The sequence below is a fragment of the Eulemur rufifrons genome, chromosome 24 (assembly GCF_041146395.1).
Source record: "Eulemur rufifrons isolate Redbay chromosome 24, OSU_ERuf_1, whole genome shotgun sequence".
Lineage (NCBI taxonomy): Eukaryota > Metazoa > Chordata > Mammalia > Primates > Lemuridae > Eulemur > Eulemur rufifrons.
This window is the reverse complement of record NC_091006.1, coordinates 25,974,984-25,999,094: the sequence shown is the minus strand read 5'-3', so window position 1 is coordinate 25,999,094 and position 24,111 is coordinate 25,974,984. Positions and strand designations below refer to the sequence as shown.

The following is a 24,111-nucleotide window of genomic DNA, read 5'->3' as shown; positions in this document are numbered from 1 at the left end:
TTATTAAACAGTAAAAGTATTAAACAATTAAAATATTAATTAAAGTATTAAACAATCAAAGCTACATGATGTCAATTGAAACTCAACATAGATAATAGATTTTTTATTTTAATGTTGGAAAGACCTGCGCATAATCTACGGATAGAAAATTTTGACCAAGGGCTACTATATTTGCTTCAAGAAAATTAAATGAAGTAGACACAGTACGGTCAGAGAAGCACTAGGATTCCCCAGTATCAGAGATATGGAGAACTCCCAGAGATGGAAAGAAGGTGTTCCTGAGGAACATGGGAACATTTGAATCCTATGGAATTGTCAGTATGGAGGGATACTAAAGAGGAATTGCAAAGTTGGTCTGAAAACATCTTAAGAAAATCTAAGGAACAGAGAGGCTTTTTCCCAATTAATCACCACAGGTAGGTCCCAACTTGCCAACTTGATGATATCTTACCTTATAGGATGGAAGTAGGGATGTGGGAAGGAGGTAAAACAAACAAACAAACAAAAAACCTTCAAGAATCACCCAACTATATGTCTTGCTTTTAATCTATTCTGGTCCAAGGGAACTCTATTGTTTATATATTTTTACCATCCATATATTATGATATTTTGACATCTTGAAAACCTCTCTAGCTGAAGAGAGACTGTCCCTCCAAGGGCTAGCCAGTTCTTAGAGATTGCAAATGGCTTAACCAAGAGCATGTGTCTGATTTGCAAACTAACCAATCCAGAACCATAACTTCTCTATCTGGCATTTATGCCTCAGGAGGTAATATTCCCCTGCCTTAATCATCCAGGTCCAGATTCCAGGCAGCTAGAGACCTCCCTTATAAGCCCAAAGTCTGCCAGAATTATTCAAGCTAGCCAACCCTAAGCCCTCCCTTGCCTTACCTTTCTCATAGAAGCCCCAATAAAGGCTCAGTCCCAGACTTTCCTCTCACTCCTGTCTACTTCCTCCTGACCAAAATCTAGTGTTCCTTGTGTGGCCCTGCATGGCAGGCCACACCTCCTGTTTCTAGGATCTGTGATTATAATGAACTTGGTTTTCCTCAGCCTCTTCTGTGTTCCTCTTGTGGCCACATCTGACTGACCATCACATAAAAGAACCCAGAATAAGAGCTCAACAAACAATGACCATCAGGAATATGCAGATCTCAATCCTAAATCTTACAAATAGGAGGAAAAAAAACCCAACTCATTAAAAAACAAACAAACAAATAAAAAACTATGAAGAGTTCCAAAACAATAACTAAATCCACTGAAATTGTTATCTGTAATACCGGTGGCTACAACAGAGTGGACAATGTGTATAGACAATTGAGAGCAAATGTACGCCAAAAATCTAACACATAAATGCATGTCATTTTTCTGTGTGATTAAAAAGTCAAGAGTGTGAAAAATAATGAGACAGCAAGAAGTGAGTGACAGTAAAGGAATTTAACTAAGCAAGAAAATTGGGATATAATATGCTCTGTAACACGATTACTATCACAGCCATCAGATGCATCTGAAGTCAGTCCTTTCACATGGCATAATAAAGAATTTAGCTGTTTGCGACTGAGTTGCTAATCTATTAGGAAAAAATTCTTTCTTTCCTTGTCCATGCAAGGCCTTTTAGAGCACAGATCTTGAGCAAACGTGGCTTTTAGCTGATGTTTAAAACCATCTGGGACACTTTGTTTCATTTCTCAGCAATGAGTATACTCCTAAGCATGGCTCAGAAAATCAACTGATTTTTTTGTTGAATAGATGTTCTACTCTCTGGCATAGGGCAATGCTATTGATTTTCACCACGAAGTTGGGTATCAAGTTCCTGTGAGAGCCTGTGTTATTGTGGGCTCTGAGAGATGAGGTAAAATTCCCAGAAACCTAGCAGGGTCTTCCACCACAGCACAGCATCTTTTGGCATGACAGCCTGCTCTGTATTTCAGATGGGTATCATATTCTTACAGAAATGAAGCTCTGAGCAAATGGAGCTTTAGACAAAAACGTTTAGTTTGCTTTTGTGGTTAGGCTTTTGACTTGCCCTTTGCTTCATACTGGATGAAATCTAAGGATCACTAGATTCTTTACTAAAATAATTTGCATCATTGCAAATCAATGATATTTACCTGTTGTCTCCAGCAGCATAAATAGAATTTTCCCTTTTAAATGTTTGCCTCAATATAAAATCCTAAGAGTTTCAGCAATGTTTGTATCTTTGATCTGCAAGAAATCGCAGGTGGGATGTTCAATACAGTTGAGCAACTGAGCCAGGAGCCCTCTTAGGTTCAGGTTCCTGAGACAATTTACTTCCCACAGTGGGCAATTAGTTGTTGCTATGTTCCTTCTCTTCCTGGCACTTCTTTGCCCTAATCCCCATTTGTCAGTTATTAATAAATTATGATATGCTTTCTAATTATTTTGATTCAGAGCCTTTGAAGAAAAAAGCATGTAATCGTGAGAAAATAGAAGGGATAACAACTCTCAGATATTAAATCAATACACATCTAGATTTATTACAGTTTTATAAAGTCACATCTATTGCTAATTCATAAGCCACTGGGATTACCTTTTAATGAGCTCTTTTCTAAAATCAGTGATTGCATGTGTGATTACAAAGATTAGTCTATTTATCATTATTTTAAAATAAAATAGTAGTAGGTTAAAATATTTTGGTATAATTCCTTTTTCTTATTAAAACTTACAATCAAGTTCTGAAACTATACAAACCTAGTTATTCTATAGATGCCAAATATATCAATGTATTCATGATGACCCAAACCTGAACAGAATTAGGAGAGAAATACAAATATGCATTTGTATTTCTACATTATTATTTACAAAAGCTATCGCTGCTTAATGTCACCAGATGCATCATGACATTGGCATTAGCATGTCCTGATGTCAAATAAATAAAATCATAAGCTCGTGAAGATTTCTTAACTCCTGTGCAATACTTCTTCAAATCACTGTGTTTATTTTGTGATGGCACAAAATTTTTATTATGTGGGGAAAAAAACATATTTATGGGTTGGGCATTCTATTATGTTCATTTTAGAGACACCAACATTTTTCATTTTCTAAACTATTGACATTAATAGGAAAAAAATGGACAAATCATTTCAAATGGAGATTGATGCACAGTTCATCTTTAATTCAATAATTTATGAGGTATTTATTCAATTAGATTATGTGGGAGAGCCACAGAAGTCTTTATCCTCTAAATACTTACTAGCAGTCAGAAGAGAGAAGATATTTACACACTGTTCTATAATTTGTGGTTGAAAGTGTTAAATTGCATGAGGAGCACTGATTTTTCTTTTTTTTTTTTTTTTGATATATTGTTCAATGAGAGAATGCTTTGGCAAAAAAAAATTGAGGAAGGCTTCCTGATCAAAATCATGTTTGGTGTGGGTCTTGACATGTGGATAAGATTTCAATACTGAGAGATGGTAGGAAACTTATTCCAACCAAATGGAAGACATGAATAAGGATGCAGAGTGAGATCCCCTTTCCTCATTCTCAGTTCCATGTGCTTTTTATGGAACTGACCCCATTTGCAGCTTTAGGTATGAGCACCTACTATGCTGGGACATACAGCATAACTTCTCCATCATCCTCTTAGTTAAGATCCTAGTGCTACTAATTGATTTAGTCTGTGGAGCTACGTATCAAGTTTTTTGTCCGAGCCTATGCCATGTGAGCTTTGAGAGTGAAGGGCAAGAGCCTTGAAGTCAGAGCCAGATTCAATACAGTGACCATTCCCCTTCAGTCATCCAACAATTGCCTCGTCTCTTGCTACCTCATGAGCCACTCCTTCTTAGTCTCCTTTGGCTGGATCTTCTTTCTCCATCCTACCCCTCAATATCAGTGTCCCAGGGCTTTACCCAATAACTTCATTTTAACCAGTGCCTTTAAATATCATATTTGTGCAAGAGCATTCTTTAATTATGTGTCTCAAATTGCATAATAGACATTTTAACTCCTGGATCTATCAGTACTCGCACTTTGGAATTTTTTTTTTTTTTAATGCCTGGAACTTTTCAGCTATGAGATCAACAGTTTTCTTTTAGATTAAGCCACTTTAAATTTGGCTATTATCATTTGTAACTAAAGATGTCCAAGACAAAAACACATAATGATAATTTTGGAAAGGCAATTGGAAGCACATTTTTACTAGTCTTGAACTTCAGCTTCACTCCTCTAGTCACACTGTCATTGGACATTTACCAGGAACCTACATTATCATCTGCATGTTCAAGATGAGCAGATTTCTGTTGGGGAGACAGATATATTACTAATAAATGATGAATTTAAAACTACTCCCATGGAGAAAAAAAGAAAGTTTTTTTGGGTACACAAAAGTGAAATTAACTAAGTTTCACAAAATCTGGGATAGACAAGGTGCTGGTGACATTTAATATGTGTGATTTTATAATAAATACAATTTACCAAGTACAATTTTCCCTTGATGGAAGAGAGAAAATTCACTAAAATCCAATGCATTTTTTATTTACTTTCATGTCAAGAAGCCATTGACATTAATTTCTAAGAGATATTTTATTCATGTTATTGATCATTTTGAAAAGATTTTAAATGTTAATTCCATTTTTTTTAGCAGCAGAGAATTACAGGCTTTGCACACAAGAGTTCAAAAGTCGAATGATCACAAGTCATAAGTATGTTATATAGCGAAGAATAAAAGCCCTAAAGTTGAAGCTGGGTTACTAACTAGATGTATAACAATAATTTATGTTCTGGACACTTTCCCAGAGGGAAAGGAAAGCACAGATAAAAATCCCTACCATCTCATATCCTACTTTAGTAGGTGAGATAGACTAAAAACCAACAGGAGAAATAGGTGTGTGGTATACAATGTCAATAAGTGCTATGAAAAACCCACATCTGGTGTGCAGAGGATGGAATCATGAATCATCCTTTTAGTAGACTCAGCTGAGAGAACAAGATTGAGAATCAGCTTGAAAGAAATAAGGAGGAAGTCATATGGTTTTCTGGGGCAAGGGAGTTTTAAGCAGCAAGAAGAGCCAGTGCAAAAGACTTAAGGCAGGACCATTATTACACTGTTCAAGAAATAATAAATTGAATATAGATCTAGTACTGAGACATGGCCTCATTATCAGACACTACATGTAAAACCTTTAGAACGGTTCCTAGCAGTAGATAGTATATAATCCATGTTAGACAATGTTATACTTATTATTATCAACATTATTATTATGTTACATCCATTAGGCAAACAGTCTTCTCTGAAGATTTCAGAATATTCTATACCCCTTAAAAATTACTCGCTTAAAAAAACTATGATGCTTTCATAAATGCAGGTAGAGCTCTGGCACTTGTCTAAATTAAATAGTTGCATTCAAAATTCCTGCATAATTATTTTATTTAGGTCCAAATAAGCTTGAGGAAAAGTTTCTAAGTCCAGGGGATTTTACCCTCAAGCCATTGCTTTTGCTAACATAAGAATTGTGCCAGGCATGTAACAAGAGAAAAATTTCTTGAAGTAATTAATTAATCAGACCAACTGGAAAAGTTACCATCATGGGAATGATTCCAATTTTATTGTAAACTCTTCTCTTTATCCCTAACTGTTGTAATACTGTTTTATGAAATTTTGTCTCCTTATCAGGCTACTGAAACCATTTGGGAAAACAACATTGGCTTTTGAGATTGCATGGTTGGGACGTATCTTGGCATTAACATGCAATACATGCTCAGGAAATGTTTGTGAGAGATGATTGTGAAGAATATTTCACTTACAGCCTGTTATAATTTAAGAGACTTGAAAATAAGTACAAAATGCTAAATTTTAATATCATCTTTAAGTAACAAAAAAGCCCGTAGCCGTGTGTTACATAAATCTGCTTGTTTTCTAAGTTTCTGACATGATCCTGGTACCTTAATTTTGATAAGGTACCCTCTAAATAGAGTATCAACTGACTTCTGAAAATTTTTTGCCTCAGAAAACTGAGAGAGTTCAAGTGGATTGAGTTCTAATTGTTTAATGAAAGATAGAGGGAACTAAAAGTTTAGCAGTTTTGTGTCTAGGCACAGTATTTGCACATGACCAAAACAAATAAGGGAAGATCTTTCGCCCAGAAAATAATTTTTTAACAGGCATTAAGCCATCCCTCGAACTAAATTTATCATCTCAGAAACATCAGAGCATGAACGTCATTTATGAATAACCTTTAAACCATATCTAAGGCCAAGCAGCATAGAGATAGCCTTGTTCCTCTTCAGGAGCTATTTTCTGGTTTTTTGTTTTCCTATTTCAAAACTGACCAAAAGCTTTACCTTTTTTGTGTTTATATGCAAGACTATGTGCAAAGATGGATGGGAGTACAGATCTGTAATGTGTGTGTGTGTTGCTTCCACATGCACATGTGGGAATAATTTCAAATAAAAAGTAAAGCTTTGAAATTTTCTTGAAATTTAATTAAATTCAGGAATGAATGATAAATGAGGGATTGGAAATGCAGTATTAAAATATATACTTAAAGTACTGAGAAGGCTATATTGGCTATATTGACAAAAGTTCAAAAAAGACAGTTTTTCGGTAAACTAAAAGATTTCCTTTGTATTTTCTATACCACTAATTCCTGTTACTTTAAACTTTATGCCAGATTACGAAGTGTCCAATAGTAAATTTTTTGAATTTAGACATTATGTTTGAAATGGGGACACAGAGAAAAAAAATGTCAATTTAATATCAATGATAATGTTTAAAGGAAAGAAAAAGAGTGAAAAAGACTCACTTGAAGAACTTTCTTAAACATTAAACTGGAAAACTGCAAAGATGACAATCATTGGTAAAAGCCTGGTCAGTTAAACAATTTAAATCTATGACATATCAGAGAAAGAAGTTCATAGAATTAGGATATAAAAAAGTCATCAATGTTCAATGTCATTACTGATAAAAGAGAAAGATTAAAGAGCAATTACAATATGCTGTGCATATCAAGAGGCTTAATTTATATCCATCCTAGGATGATTAGCTCAGAGTTTGCTGAGAGCATGTCAATTGTTCTTAATCCTATGAAAAAAACATTTAAAGATTAATAAGGAAGTATAAAACAAGAGTTTGAACCCTGCAGAAAATGCCCTATGGAATAACTAACACCTTTAAAAGGAAAAATCACACACATTCAAAAATCGTCAAGAATTCTAACATGTCATTTTTTAAACAGGGTCTTTTTCCTTCAAGATTGATACTTGTCTATATTATTTTAAATTGTGTCTAGATAAGGAAGATTCTCAAAGATTTCTGCATAATCAGGTTAAGCATGAAACAATCAAAAAGTCTCTATATTTGATTCCTTCTTTGAGTGTATTTTAGAATTTAAAAAGTTGATTTTTCTCATAAAAGTAGGTTAGTCTCATAATATTCAGTATGTCATAACATGCAAATTATTTTTCTTTAGTCTGAATAAAAATACAAATTGTCAGTGAGTATGAATCTTCAAGATGTATTTTCTCCTGGTCTCAAACCATGATATAAATTGTCAATGAACATTACATACAAGTGATATTAATATTTTGCAATATATCAAAATAAAATTGTTCAACAACTGAGGAGTCGAATTATTTTTGATGAAAAAATATGTTACCTAGGAGCAAATATTTGGTATGCCATGTCATATTCAATAGATTAAAAATAATAAAAGATGAAATTCAAAGTGAGAAGGTAGTCTAAAGATCATGTGTGTGTACATGAATGTGTTTACTAATCATATTTTGGTACAGAGAGCAGGGAGAAACATAGGTAATTAAACATCCTTACACCATTCTTAGGAGAGGCTTTTCAAAGTAATTTGCTAGTACTCAAATATAGTTTGCCAAATTTGTGTTAGGTTTTGGCCATAGTTCTTCATTTAATTTTCCATTTGTTTGACAAATCTTTACTGATTTAATTCAAAACAATCTAGGTACTATAGGGTGGGTAAGATTTTCTTAGTCCATACAAACATTGCAAAGTACCTTGCCTAAAGTGAAATAGGAAAAGTTTTTCAGGAGTAACATTATTTTGCCTTTGTATGTGTATATTTACATAATGCAAAATATAAAATAATTTGTGTATGAAGAGTACAATACAATGGCCAAAGATGTTTCTATCATATGACAAATGCTCCCTGAAATTCAAGAATGTACATTCAACAAAATAAAGTAATGAAATTTCATGCAAAAAAATTGCTTATAAAAAAAATTCTCAGATTTTTTTTTTGTGAAACTTGTTATCTTTTCAACTGCAAAGTCCTAGTGTCCGGATCTTAATTAAGTATGTTATTAAATTAAATCAGAGTAAGAGAATTTTAGTATGAATAAACAATACACTAATTGGTAAGATGTTGCTATTTTTAAAAGTAACACACTTTTATAAGACAGTGTATCCAAAAAATTTCATACCAAGCCTTGGATTCACTTAAGCTGAAAATTAAGCTGTCTCTTGGGCATAGGTGTGATTGCAGTACAAATGGGACATTATGTTAAAATTTAGTTATACTTGTATAGCAATTTCAGGTACATATGCAATTTATGTGTGTGTGGCTATATGTGTATGTGTGACTCTGTGTGTAGAATGTATGTGTATGAGCTGAAACTATACTATTCTTCAGTTATCAAATAGTAGGTAGATTGTTTTCTCAAACATTTTCTTTAATGCTATAGATGTCACATATGGGTAAGCAAGAATCTATAGCCAAATGTCAGTAAATTCACATTAATTCAAATTAAGAATGTTTAGGTTAATGAATATATTATATTAAGCCTACGATAAAAAGCTTCCCATATTTGATGTGTATCTTTTAATAAATTCTGAAATACACAAATTTATTGGATTCTAGACTTCAGTTCTTTTCTCTATTTTTATCCATTTTTCTTAAGTGTGGACACAACAAATACAGTATCTTCCTAGAATCCCTATGTCCCTAAATATAAGTAGTGCTTACTGAATTTACTAGAAAGAAAGATGCCAATTCTTATCTCAGTCAGAAGTAAAGAAATGGTATTACAAACTAGCTCTGCAATATATCCTATTTATCTACCCTTTGCTGGTAGAAAAGACATTATCACACAGTAGTTTTCTTAGAAGTTACAGTTCATAAAAGTTGATTATCTAACTGGATCAAAATCTGAAAAAAGTTTTTATGACAAGAATGGTAAAATCTGCTTATCTTCCAGAAAGCGGGGTTGTAGTTGGGCATTCTACCCAGGCGACTTCACAGAGGAGAGATCAGTGTGGTTCTAGATAAAGCCAGCTCCTTGGCTTGGTTGGGTTTAATAGTCCTCAACAGAATACAAACTGCCTCCCCCCAGGAATTCCAAAAATGCGTAGCTGCTATTCTAACAATAAAAGTAAGCAATGAAATGCTACATATATTCTTAAGAAAATTTTAACCACTTTTAAATGAATAAGAGCTAGAAGAAATGGAATTTTCAGATACAAAGAGAAAGGATGTTCAAAGGAATTAGTAATATTTTTTTTTTTTTTTTTTTTTTTTTTTTTTTTGAGACAGAGTCTCACTCTGTTGCCCAGGCTAGAGTGAGTGCCGTGGCGTCAGCCTAGCTCACAGCAACCTCAAACTCCTGAGCTCAAAGGATCCTCCTGTCTCAGCCTCCCGAGTAGCTGGGACTACAGGCATGCGCCACCATGCCCGGCTAATTTTTTCTATATATATTTTTAGCTGTCCATATCATTTCTTTCTATTTTTAGTAGAGATGGGGTCTCGCTCTTGCTCAGGCTGGTCTCGAACTCCTGAGCTCAAACGATCCGCCCACCTCGGCCTCCCAGAGTGCTAGGATTACAGGCGTGAGCCACCGCGCCCGGCCGGAATTAGTAATATTTCATGAAAATAAACTGTTACTAGTATAAATTAAGGATATTGTCATCAATCTTCTCAGAACACAATGTGCAGTATATTGAAAAGTGCCTAATTCTGTATATTTATGAGTTGAATAGGTACTGAAAAGTCAACAATAAATGAGAACAGTAACAAAATCAATATAAATACTGATTTTGTGGCTTTTTTTTGCTTTTGGAATCTTATAGTACATTCTCACATTTTGTCAGGTTTAAATATTTGCACGAACACTGTAAAGTTTTCCATAATGGTTTAACACCAAAATAAATTTTCAAAGGGACAGGTCTCATTTCTAAATATTCCTTCTAACAATGGCCTGGATGAAAATATGAAAATATGTTTGTTGTAGGAATAGAGCATACTCCTGTTTCATTTCTTCTATTTTATTTTTAGGAATGTTGATTATGCACAGTTTAATGTCTGAAAAGACCTTCTACAAAAGCTCTTTGTGGGGCTCTACCTCTTTTATGTTTGTTTAAAATGAAAAAATGTAGATATGCAATGCATATATTCATGTATGTATTGATATTACATTCAATAAAATTCACTTTACATCAGTATACACCATGATTGAAGTATTCAGGTTGAAATCCTTTAGAAGCTGAAAATAAAAGCTGTCATTGAAAAGGTTTTGTTATTTCCAAAGAAGCTTATTTGCCAGAATGCCTGCTTTGTATCCATCACCCTGTTAATATAGAATGCTGGCTAACTAGAATTATCAGTCCTATCCCTCAAAAATTTCTAGGCACAGACATAGCCCTTCCCAAACAGCAATTAAACTTAAAGCAGACAACCATATATACTTTTGAGAGGGAAAAAAATCCATATTAAAAGAAACCATATCAGAAAAAGAGATATGTTATGTTAACAATAGAATAAACAATAACAAGTTATACTACTCTCATGAAGAAGGCATATGTAAAAAGAGTTCTGTGCTTAAAAATTGGCACGGACACAAACAAAATAAGGTTGAAGAAATACATCATGTATTGAGGTTCTCCACTGACATATCGCTTGCCTGATTTGTTTTGGGATGTGCTTAACCACCAAATGGTCAGATCAAGGTAAGGAAGAGATCAGCTGCAAAAGTTCAGAATCACAGCTTCCTCTCTTACCTTCCACTGAGGAGGAAGCCGATAACCACTGCCAACAAAATGACTCCCACTGTCACAGACACAGCAATTATAGGAATCTGGCTTTGATCGCTGGATGCTGCAACTGCTGATAGGAGACACAGAAAATGGAACTTGTGGTTAAAGTGATCATATGCATTCGAAATTAAAGCTGCTTAATAGTTAGTAATCAATTCATGGTTTAAGCAATTCACCCAGTCTTGGCTAAGATATCCCCCTAATATCTCTTCTTAAAAGTGTGTAATTGAAAGCCTTCCTCAGAAGAAAATATTTACTCTTCAAACAGAAATTTGAAAGCAACACTAAGTCACTGATTATTTCCTTGTCATCATAAAAAATGAATGCGTATTGTTTGCACAGTATTCATCTGGGGGCCTTAGGTTTGCAAGATAAAATGGAATTTCCTCCTTCACTTCAAACACCTTAATTTAAATAGGAGGTGTTTTTGGTATATAAGATTTGACAATTTTAGAGTTTGCATGCTCCTGTTCTCTAGAAAGAATTTGATTAACTCAGGATTTTTTTCTCCCATACACATAGTTTAAAGTCCAAAATAATACAATTATGACCTTACTGAAGTTAAATATATTATCACTATGCTAAACATGATTTAAAAACATAAAAGCTGAATATAATCAGTGAATATATTTTATAAGATCACTTTTTGAAAAATATCAAGCCATACATTTTGAACTTTGAGAAGCCTGTATTAAGGTTAGATTTATTTACATCACCTTTTCTAAAATACATGGATTTAGATAAAAATAGTTTATATTTTACCATACAATTGCCATAATAAGAGGCAAATGGACATGATTAAGAAGTTGTACCTAAATAAGTAAAGGAATTTTTCTTTTGTGCTGATAACTAGTCCTTATTAATCTTTAGTAAATAATAATGTTTCTTTTAAAAAATTATTGTGCATATATACGATCCCTGGAAACTTAAAGGTAGAATATGTTGAGAAATCATATTTTGTAACTTATCTTGCTTCCTACTCCTTGTTGCAAATCCTTATTACATGGGTATTCTCTAGACTCTATTGCCTTAGCTACATATTTCAACAGTTAATCACTGAAGCTGAAAAGACATGTTAGAGCCAGATTATAAGCCCGAAGTCCAGACTGAGAATTTTGGATATTTCTCTCACAGCAATAGGTATCTATAAACTTTCTTAATCAGGAGAACCTGATCAAAGTTATAATTTTTGATAAATAATATGTGTATGTAGGAACCAGTGGGAAAATTTAAAACAGTAAGGCAGGTAAATAAGCACATGAAAAGATGCTGAACATTAGTTATCAGGGACATTCAAAGTAAAACTTCTGTGAGATATTGCTACCCACCTATCCAACATAACTGACAAACAAATAAATAAATAATGACAATACCAAATACTTATGAGGATGTGAAGAAATCAGATCACTCATGCATTGCCAATGGGAATGTAAAATGATACAGCCACTCTGGAAAACAGTTTGGCAGTTTCTTACAAAACTAAATATACAGTTACCATATGACCCAGTGATTTTACTCTTGGGAGTTTATCCCAGGGAAATGAAAACTTATGTTGACCCCAAAAAAATGTTCAAAATGTTCATACCAACTTTATTTATAATAGCAAAAGTGGAATTTTGCTATTATGACATCCTTCCACAGATGAATGGTTAAACAAATTGTGTTACATACATACCAAGGAATACTACTAAGTAATAAAAATAAACAAACTTGATACACAAAACAATATAGATGAATCTCCAGGGAACTATACTAAATAAAAATGGCCAATGCCAAAGTATAACATCACACAATGTATGGTTCTATTTATGAAACATTTTTGAAATGTCAAAACATTAGAAATGGAGGGCAGATTAATTGTTTCCAGGGATTAGTGATGGCATGAGAGCTATTCCTGTAGGCAGGGGGTGTGGTTACAAAAGGGCAACACAAGGGATCTTTATGGTGTTGGCACTGTTTGGTGTCTTGACTGTTGTGGTAGATACATAAACCCGCACAAGTGACCAAACTGTGTAGAACTTAATACACACACGTCCACACACAAGTATACAAAGAAGTACAGGAATATGTGATTAAGATCTGTGGCTTGGATCAATGTCAATATGCTGGTTGTAATATTACATTATAGTTTTGTAAAATGCTACCAGTGGAATAAACTAAGTAATGTGTATGAGTTATCACATGATTGTATATTATTGCTTACAATCATGTGCAAACCTACAATTACCTCAATAAAATTTTCTTTTTTTTTTTTTTTTTTTTTTTGAGACAGAGTCTCACTCTGTTGCCCAGGCTAGAGTGAGTGCCGTGGCGTCAGCCTAGCTCACAGCAACTTCAAACTCCTGAGCTCAAGCGATCCTCCTGTCTCAGCCTCCCGAGTAGCTGGGACTACAGGCATGCGCCACCATGCCCGGCTAATTTTTTCTATATATATTTTTAGCTGTCCATATAATTTCTTTCTATTTTTAGTAGAGGTGGGGTCTCGCTCTTGCTCAGGCGGGTCTCGAACTCCTGAGCTCAAACGATCCGCCCACCTCGGCCTCCCAGAGTGCTAGGATTACAGGCGTGAGCCACCGCGCCCGGCCAAAATTTTCAATTAAAAATATACCACCATTATTGCAGCAGTTAGGTTACACAAATTTGAGGCAAATAGGTAAGAGATGGATAAAAGGAAATGATGAATTAAAAAAAATCAAGACAAACACAAAATCTGATTGGTAAATATTGGGCAAGTAGGGGTTAGGAAAAAGTCAGTGATAGTCTCAAAATTTCAAGACAAATTATGTTAAAAAGAAATCAGAAAAAAGAGCTAACTAGTTTGGCTGAATGGTTTCATTCATGGTAGGTTTATTTGTTGATGTGTTTTTTTGTCACTATTGAGAACAGAGGTAATATAAGGAGTTGATTTTAAATATATTATGTTTATGTGCAATAAAAATAAAATAAAGAGGTTCACAGTCAGTTATAAAACATAAACTAAAGCTTGCCAGAGAAAGAATGGTTGAAGATTTTCCACCTAACTCTTCACATTTCCACCTATAAGTCTTTCTGAAATAAATATTCTTACATTTCTGCTTTTACTACTATTTGCATTTGGTTTTAGGGCTATATTTTTGAATTATAAGATAATGTAAATGAAGAAGAAGAGCCCTTCATAACAATTTTACCTCTTTGTAAATAAATGGCTGAAGTATAATATAAATTAATAAGTGATAAATTTTGGAAGCAAATCAATAACAAAGTGTGTCAATGTGTCATGTATCAAATGAGTTGAGCAGGCAATTAGAAAATTGTTTTTAAAAAAATATACTCAAAGTAATTTTAAAATAACTTTCACTTCTTATATACCTGAGAGAGAAAAAAGACTTTCCTTAATAACAGTGACTAATTAAAGCCTGGATACTTAACTATTATCTACCAAATGAAAACCACTGATAACTTTAAGAAGAAAAACACAAATACATTTAAGATACCATAATTCCTGCAATCAAGTATTGGGCGGCCTTGCTGGGAAATAATAAGTATATATAAAGATTATGATATGAAAGAAAGAATTGCCCAATCAATGAATGTGATTTCACAAATGACTACATAACTAATTGTCAAATGAAAGGTATATGACACAAATGTTATAGAAATTCTGAAAAGAAAGTATTATTTTAATTATCATTAGTATCGTCTTTAACTCCTTGTAAGACTATGAGAAAAAAGGGATTGTGTTTTACAAGTATTTGAGTCACATACAGTACCTAGATCTTTTGATGTGTAGGGAGTAAATAAAATTAATATTAAATAACTGACAAAACAATTACTATAAAATGCTGTTAAAAGAAATATTCCATATTTCAGAATTAAATAAATTGTGTTCTTACTTTCTGGGGAGTAGTTTTCATGTGCTACTCATGTTGATTTCTCCAGAGCCTATGAAAACCTAGTATGTATTAGGTACATAGTACATGCTTGTTGAATTCTATTCAGGAAGGGTTCTACATAAAGATCAAAAAGAATTGATCTGTCATAGATAATTCTACAAAGAATAAAATCTTTTTTAGAAAGCTTGCAAATACATATACACAAACTCAAGTAAAAATAAGATTTTACACTAATAAAAGCTAGGAGGCAACGTGGTATTAAAATATTTTCATTAACTATTAAAATAACACTAAAATCAACTTTTGTAGTAAAAATCATTTGTGTGAGATTTCTTTTCTTCTAGAAATTATATAGGAAAAACTTTAAAAGTAGCCTGTCTCACGTAAGACTTTGTAAAAGTATATAGGAAAATGATCGCATAGTAATTCTTCTCTGTGATCTGATTGATGAATTTTGGCATGCCTGTAAGCTACTATTTAATAATAAAAAAATAAAGGAGAGAATATTAAAAAATATGAAGAGTAACTAATTGCTGAACATGCCAACATCACAAAGCTGGGCAGAATTTTATAATTTTTTAAATAGGATTTTTTTTTTTTTTTTTTTTTTTTTGAGACAGAGTCTCACTCTGTTGCCCGGGCTAGAGTGAGTGCCGTGGCGTCAGTCTAGCTCACAGCAACCTCAATCTCCTGGGCTTAAGCGATCCTACTGCCTCAGCCTCCCGAGTAGCTGGGACTACAGGCATGCGCCACCATGCCCGGCTAATTTTTTTGTATATATATATTTTAGTTGTCCATATAATTTCTTTCTATTTTTAGTAGAGACGGGGTCTCACTCTTGCTCAGGCTGGTCTCGAACTCCTGACCTTGAGCGATCCACCCGCCTCGGCCTCCCAGAGTGCTAGGATTACAGGCGTGAGCCACCGCGCCCGGCATAAATAGGATTTTTCATTTGTGTAGTCGCCAAAGCATTCAAGCATATTTTGAGATGTTATACATGGCTTTGTCCCCACAGCTGGTAGACCACATGAACAGTATACATTACTAATGGTACCTAAATAGAATCAAGTCCTATTAGGATGGTCAGCTTATACAACATGTCTTTTGTCATAAATCCACTTTTGGTTCTAGGTGCATGATTAAATAATCCATTGACAATACTGTGATAATTTTCTGACTAATTACATATGTTCTCGTGAAATATCTTAAGAAACTTTTCTGAATAGTATTAGAGGTCCAAATTTCAGTAGCTTTAATTAAACCGCAGTTGTAGAATTTTCCTTTGCATAAATAGAAAACAATTTATCATTTTTTACCATGGCATATTTCTCTGTATAAAATTCAGTAGAGTAACACTTAGAAAGATAAGTAATAATTATTTTCTAAATAACTCAGTTAAACATGCTTTGACCAGAAGTATATCTTGATTTTCCAAACGGCTGCATTACATAGTTTTACTGAAATTTTAATTTAATAAGTCTTTTAATCCTCACAAAGTAAATCCCCGTACCTAAGCTCTCATTTTGTTGATTTTCAAAAAGAAAAAAAAAAAAAAAAGATAGGCGTTTTATTTTCTTCATTTTAAAATCACAAATTCTTATGTAATTTAGCTTTAAAAAGCAAACACACACACACAAACACACACATAAGACAAACACACACACCTGATCTTTCTCGACATTCCTGTTTTCTTCATAAAAAGACTAATAATGTCGTTTCTTTCCTCTATGAACAAGGCAAGCTATTGTATTCTTCTAATTCTGCTTTTAGTGTGTTTACTTTAGAACAAGTATATAATACGAATATTTTGTTGAAATTATAGGTAAATATTTTATGCTCTTTTATGGGGAAAAATTGTACAAGGATGTTCCAGAAATATTTCCAGATTCTCCACTCAAAATGCCAGAGATTTATTTATTTATTTATTTATTTATTTTTAAGAAATCAGATTGGTTCTTGAGAGCACCGTTATCATGCCAAAGTCGATGCTAAAGAAAACTCCTTGTGGAATTTTCACAGAAAGACTACGCCTAGTAGCATAGTTCAACAAAATAAGTAAAAAAGTAAATGGCAATAATTCAATAAAGTATGGCAGCAGTGGAAAGAAAGTGTTTAAAAACAAGTTTAAACATTTCTTAAGGATCTCCTCTTGTACCATCTCCCAGTAGACTAAATCCAACGAGGAGCGGGGACCAATGTGTTAACCTGCCGACCTACCATAATAGCATGACAGATGCTTCCTCCCCTGAAGGTGTCATGTCTGGGAGAGAGAGAGGGAGAGTGAGATTGACAGAATGCCCAGGGAGGGTATTGATCCACTGACTCTTTTCTGGTAACCATTACAGAGACATGAGTTGACAGTAATTAAAATGACTTACACACTGGGATGGTTTCAAACTCAAATCTTCGACTGAAGACACCATAGCCTGCTGCTGTACGTGCTCGAATTTGGAAGACATACACTGAAGCTGGTTTCAAGCCCTCTGCGGTAATAGTCGTCTCCTTAGATTTGATAATTGTGTAGCTGGTCTCTTGGTCCTTGGATTGCACATGTACATACAATAAAAAAGTCAACATGTAAATTACTAATGACAGCAAAACTTAGAATCATAGATCAGATCAGGAACCAGAAAGCAATGGATTCGCTACTAAGACAAACAATGTTTTTAGAAAAAAATCTACACAATCTATGTATGCTATTTACGTAAAATCTTAAAGTTTTTTTCTAGAACTCAGGTGGTGGGTGGCATGCTGTCTACCTATCTACCATATTTGCCTTTGGCAAAAATAAATTTGTAAAATTTTTAAAATTTAATTTTTGCAGGAGATTATTTTACAGACATTTACTATCGTTATTTGTGTGCTTGTTTTTCTCAGGTAAGTTTTATTGAAGCATATCTAACATACTGCCTATTTACAGAGAAAGTAGACAATATCTTACATACTGTGAGGTAGGATTTATGCTTTAAATATTTAGTGAATTAGATTTCTAATCATATTTAGGACTTGGGAGAAGAAATTAGTACTTCCCTGGAGAACTTTAATTTCAATTAAATAAGACTAAACAGGCAGCATTAAAGAAAAAATGCAATGAGCAAAACTTTTTTTTCTTTTTAAAAATTTCCTATTTTATGGGGAAGTAGGTAAGTATTGAATGGAGATGGTGTAGGAAAAAAAATAACTGGAAAGATAGCCTTAGAAACTGAAAAAAGAGGAAATGTTCCTATTTTGACTGCTAGGAAAAGTCGAGACTAGCCATCCATAACTCCTCATTATCTCTGTGAAATTAGCCAGTTGACCTTAGTATGGATCCTAAAATCACATGCTAAAATATAGCAAATCCACTTTTGCTTTTGTATGGTTTCCATGTCTGTAAAACTGGGGTAGAGACTACTACCTGAGTTTTCTCACAGAGATGTAAAAATGAAACAGGTAATGCATGTGAAAACACTCAATAAACTATAATGCATGTTTTAATTTTCATCATCATTATTTTAAATATTCTCATTTCTTTCTAATTTGACATGTCAAAATTGACTTTCATCATTTTCTATACTACCATCAATACCACCTACAATAAACAACCTATATACATTCTTCTTTTAAAGCAATTTACCACTCTCATGTAATGGGTGTAAACATTATCTTAAGTTAAAGCACAATTATCTTAAAGTTAAATGGATCAACATTTCTTTCTAAATAAGTATGGTCTAATTTCTAACCCATATGTCAGGTTTTCGGATTCATTATAGGCAAATGATTGATCTTTAGTTTTATAATGCACAGAATAAGTGACTAATCTTTAAAGTGTTTGGACATTTTATTAGAGTTTTACAAAGGATTCAAAGTAGGTAAGTAAATCTAATAAAACTTTATCTAGCAATACAAGTCAGCCTCTTCATTCACAACCGTTTATTGTTTTATCTACTCTATTACCCCTTCTATATGATAGGAATGTCAGCAGTAAAAAAGACAATTTCTTGATGTGTGCCTTTAAAAACTGTGAAAAGCGGACAGGCGCGGTGGCTCACGCCTGTAATCCTAGCACTCTGGGAGGCCAAGGCAGGTGGATCGCTCGCTTGAGGTCAGGAGTTCGAGATCAGCCTGAGCAAGAGCGAGACCCCGTCTCTACTAAAAATAGAAAGAAATTATCTGGCCAACTAAAAATATATATAGAAAAAATTAGCCGGGCATGGTGGTGCATGCCTGTAGTCCCAGCTACTCGGGAGGCTGAGGCAGTAGGATCACTTGAGCCCAGGAGTTTGAGGTTGCTGTGAGCTAGGCTGACGCCACGGCACTCACTCTAGCCCGGGCAACAGAGCAAGACTCTGTCTCAAAAAAAAAAAAAAAAAAAAAAAAAAAATTGTGAATAGCTTCTATAAAATATGATAGTTAATGATTGTTCTGAGAATGCTCAAGTTTATGACTAAATAAACCTGATGATATTGTTTATTATTTCTCAATATTGTTGAGAATAAGTAATATTATTTCTCAATAATATTATACTTCTCAGTTTGGCTATGATTGCAGCAGTAACTTTCAGTAAGAAATGATTTTTTTTTTTTTTTTTGAGACAGAGTCTCACTCTGTTGCCCAGGCTAGAGTGAGTGCCGTGGCGTCAGCCTAGCTCACAGCAACCTCAAACTCCTGAGCTCAAGCGATCTTCCTGTCTCAGCCTCCCGAGTAGCTGGGACTACAGGCATGCACCACCATGCCCGGCTAATTTTTTCTATATATATTTTTAGCTGTCCATATCATTTCTTTCTATTTTTAGTAGAGATGGGGTCTCGCTCTTGCTCAGGCTGGTCTCGAACTCCTGAGCTCAAACGATCCGCCCACCTCGGCCTCCCAGAGTGCTAGGATTATAGGCGTGAGCCACCGTGCCCGGCCATAGTAAGAAATGATTAAATGTTTGTTTTCTAATATTTTCATTTGTTTAAAGGGAACTGAACTTGGTGAAAAAAAATCTAGTCAAAATTAAAGTATGAGATTCTGATATACTTAATTACAATTTTTACATAAAATATTAATATTTATAATGTAAAATAAGAGTTTTTTAAAAGCATAGAAATAACAGAGTTAGATTCCAGCCATCTCATTAACTAACGTGAGTAAATGTGGATACACAACTCTGAACCTCAATTATTTCTTCTTTAAAATGGATATAAAAATATCTATCAATAATATTGGGAGGAGAAGGAGATAATACACAAAGCACCAAGCACAATATCTATAAAATAGGTTCTAGGAAGATTTGATTATGCTTAACTGTATAGCATGATGGTAATTATTCCATTGAAAAGTAAAAATCAAAACAATTTTTAAAAACTTACATGGTTGTAGATTCTAACTATTGAAGGCACAATGAATACACTTTGTAAAAATATTAGAAATTGATATTTTTGTCAAAGAGTAAAAAAATTACAAGAAAACTGAAATGCTGTTTCCTGAAATAATGTATGATCTAACATCAATTCCACAACATTTCATAACATTGTGTCAGATTTAACAATTAACATTATGTATGTCTCAGTTGTTCCCTATCTGAGGTTTAAATGTACACTGTGTCTCTGAGTTAGCTAATACCACATTATTGAAGAGAATTTAGCAAAGCTTGTATGTGGGGATCAAAACCAGTAAATATACATTGTAAACGATCTAAATATCTTCCAAAATTTACTTCTGTTCTATCCCTTTAAATCACTCTCATATTATAATATCAGATCACAAACCCTAGATACACATCTTCAACACCCACAACCACCTGGCTGCCAAGTCCTTGGTCAGGGCAGTGGCTTCTGCGGCCTTCCTGCCCCAGCCGAGCAAATGAGCTACATTCCCCAGCTGCTTAGCAAACACTGCTCACATGCAGCGAGGGGAGGGCCTCAGCAGAAGGAGCCAGCTGGCTAACACTCTGCCAAGGGGCAGCTTCCCTTTGCCTCTGCCTTTAATTAAGAGATGGCAATGGGCCCATCATCACGCGGGAGCAGAGAAGCCCAGTGACCTCTATTAGAGCAGGGCAATCGCAGGCAGACATGCCAGCTGGCAAATGCGTGTGCCCTGGAAAGCTCTGCCACCTGTGTTTGGCCAAAAGCCGTCCAATAAAATGGTGGTGTCATTCTGAAGGTTCAAAATGAGCTCTGGAAACCTTTCAGAACCCCCACCTCAATACATGGCATAAAAGCTCATTGTCCTTTATTTTTCCTGAAAATCTTTACAATAATCTTCATGTATATTATATCAGTCAGCTATATGATTTGGCTTGACAAAAAGATCCCAAAATCAGTATCTTCACTGTAAAAAGGAGAACACTGACCAAAAGAAATTAATAACTTCCACCAAAAAAATAACATATTAAAAATATTGCTACTTTTAAACCATGTATTTGGACAACGTGTTATTAATTTACAGAAGATATGTATAAAAACCATTTTTCCAAATCATTTTTTCTTAAGTTATGCAAATAATAGAATGGGTTAATACAGCACTAAATATAAACTATTAAATATGAGACCAAATCATACTGAAATAAATGGAATTCAAAAAGAAATTGAACTGTAAAGAAAATAATTCTATGATCGAATAAAATTCATTAAACAAAATAGCATTAGAAAAGGACTCCTCTCCACCACTAGTTGAACAAAACTTTGTTCTAACAGAAGTAGCAACTTAAAGGAGGAAAAAGATAAATCCTTGCTAGTACTGAATATTGGATACATAATGAAACATATGCATACACTGGGAAGTGGTGGTGAAAGCAGTCAAAGTTTATTCATTTTTTTTTTTTTTTTTTTTGAGACAGAGTCTCTCTCTATTGCCCAGGCTAGAGTGAGTGCCGTGGCGTCAGCCTAGCTCACAGCAACCTCAAACTCCTGAGCTCAAGGGATCCTCCTGTCTCAGCCTCCCGAGTAGCTGGGACTACAGGCATGCACCACCATGCCCGGCTAATTTTTTCTATATATATTTTTAGCTGTCCATATATAATTTCTTTCTATTTTTTTAGTAGAGATGGGGTCTCGCTCTTGCTCAGGCTGGTCTCGAACTCCCGAGCTCAAACGATCCGCCCACCTCGGCCTCCCAGAGTGCTAAAGTTTATTCATAATGGGAAAAAAAGGACAAAAAAAATTAGTCATTAATCCAGATAGTTGATTCAGAAAAGAAAAAAAAAAAAAAAAAAACAATGCAGGAAAATAAGTACTTGTCAAACTTTTAGTTTTCCTGTTGTTGAACTTTATTTCATCTAAGATGTATGTATGCATCTGGTGTTTAGTTGTTTTAAAATTCTACTATGCATTTCAACTTCTTCTAAAATCCATTTTAATCATAAGGAAAGTTTGGAAACTTACAATGTCTATGGCAGAATTCACCATGTGTTTGTATATATTTATATAACTCTACACAGCTTTGCATTAGTACAGAGTAATAAAGGTTTACAAAAACTCAAAGAATGTAAACTTTAATTTTACAAATTATTTTTGGATATAGCATGTGCTTAAATTGTAGACATCTGGAATTTGCAATGCTGTTTTTGATTACTAATCTCAAACTGGAATCAGTGAGGAATATTAATGTCACAACATTCCACTCGATTAACTACATTTTTGTTGATGATAAACACTGCAACACATATCCCAACATAACTTTGTCCCAGAGGTATTCTCCTAGCATATTCTTGATGAATCATGTATTTGATAACATATGTTTTATGAAATATCTTAGTATGTATCATCATTTATGCTCACTAATGACCCAATAGTTATATGTAATGTTACTAGCAAGTCATTCCTAGAAAGATAACTATTTCAAAAGTAAAAATTGTTCATCTATTAATAAAATCAATACATGAACATTGTGGAGACATCCAAAACCTACAAATAATATATATTAATACATAGCCCCCACTTCATCCTCTTACTACTGTTTAATTTTTGTCATATCTTTATACATGAAAAAGTTGAACCAATGAACCAAAAAGCAAGTTTATTTTAAAAATATCTATAATATATGGCAAATTAACATTCAATACATTTACCTAAACTTTATAATCTATGCATATAGAGTCTTTGATTTACCAGTAATTTTCACTAATAAGTCATTAGTATTTTTCAAGATGATGAAAAGAAAAACCTTTTTTTCCTTTTTTTCCCTAATGTCCTAGCTTAGGGAATTTTTTTTTTGTTGTTGTAGTTGTTGTTACACAGTAAGATTTTGCATTTCCTGCTATCTTCTTCCCTCCTCCTCAAAAGAGAATGAGTGGTATCTCTGTGAGTTTGGGAGAAACAATTACATAAATATGGTTCAGCTCTTCTCTTCTTTTTTGGGATCTGCTTGTCTGCATTACATATGTCTTCTTTTCTACTCCTGCAACCATAAAACCAACACTTCTGGGTCGGGGGTCTCCAACTCATCTCTTAGAGGCTGGTTTGGGTACCCATCTATCTTAATTTCCTCTATTAGAAATCAGGTTACCCTAAGGTGTGTATGCCATTCAGATCCAGGCTGTAAATAAATCATGGTAGAATGGGGTGGGAGTGGTGGGAAGAATCATGGTTGTTACATATCTAAACCATATCCTCCAGCCCAGCTTTGGAAATTATAAGCTCATCTTCAGCTTTCATCTGTATGATTCCTTCATCAATGGCTCACTTGGTTGTAGATTCAGAAAAGAGGAAAAGGAATGTTTATTTCCTTTAGATCTCAACAACTATTATGGTAAAATATGTAAAAGTGTCCCTAAGAGACAACTTAGAGGACAAGGGGAAGTCAAGAAAATATAGGGAACATGAGGCACACATTTCTGATTTTGTACTCTCAAATTTAAGCATAAAGTTTGTACCACAGTGCCGGATGTTTTCTAAGCATCTTTAAAAATTATGTGTTATGTATGAATCTCATCTTCCCATCCCTCCCTAATAATGTATTATGCTGAGTTACTGGCCATAAGCTCACGTGGTTTTCCATTTAGCACACTGCACCACTACTGAAGATCAACAGCTTAGTGTTCACAACACTTTCAAATGTCCTATGACTTCATCTTTTAATGGTGTGAAACACAGTTAAGCCGATATTAGACTATATGGCAATATTCAGTTAGTGTAAACTATTTGGCAGCAGCAGAACACAAATGGAGAGCTCCCTGTACACCTCTAGCCTCCATAATCATGACTGCAGAATCAATTGTCATTGATTCACACATAAAATTGCAACATGCTCTTCTCCAAATTG

At 34.0% G+C, this 24,111-nt stretch overlaps 1 protein-coding gene across 5 annotated transcripts in view; it reads right to left on the bottom strand.

Annotated features, from left to right (window-relative positions):
- The window catches only part of EPHA5 (EPH receptor A5), a 272,484-nt gene that overhangs the window by 65,559 nt on the left and 182,814 nt on the right, over positions 1–24,111 (bottom strand). For 3 of the 5 annotated variants that reach the window (XM_069457146.1, XM_069457142.1, XM_069457144.1), the window contains exons 7-8: positions 17,265–17,424; positions 10,979–11,084 (exon numbers count right to left, since the gene is read on the bottom strand). In XM_069457146.1, coding sequence (XP_069313247.1) covers positions 10,979–11,084; positions 17,265–17,424 — 266 coding nt within the window. The remainder of the gene's footprint in view (positions 1–10,978; positions 11,085–17,264; positions 17,425–24,111) is intronic. The other 2 variants (XM_069457143.1, XM_069457145.1) reach the window with 1 other exon arrangement.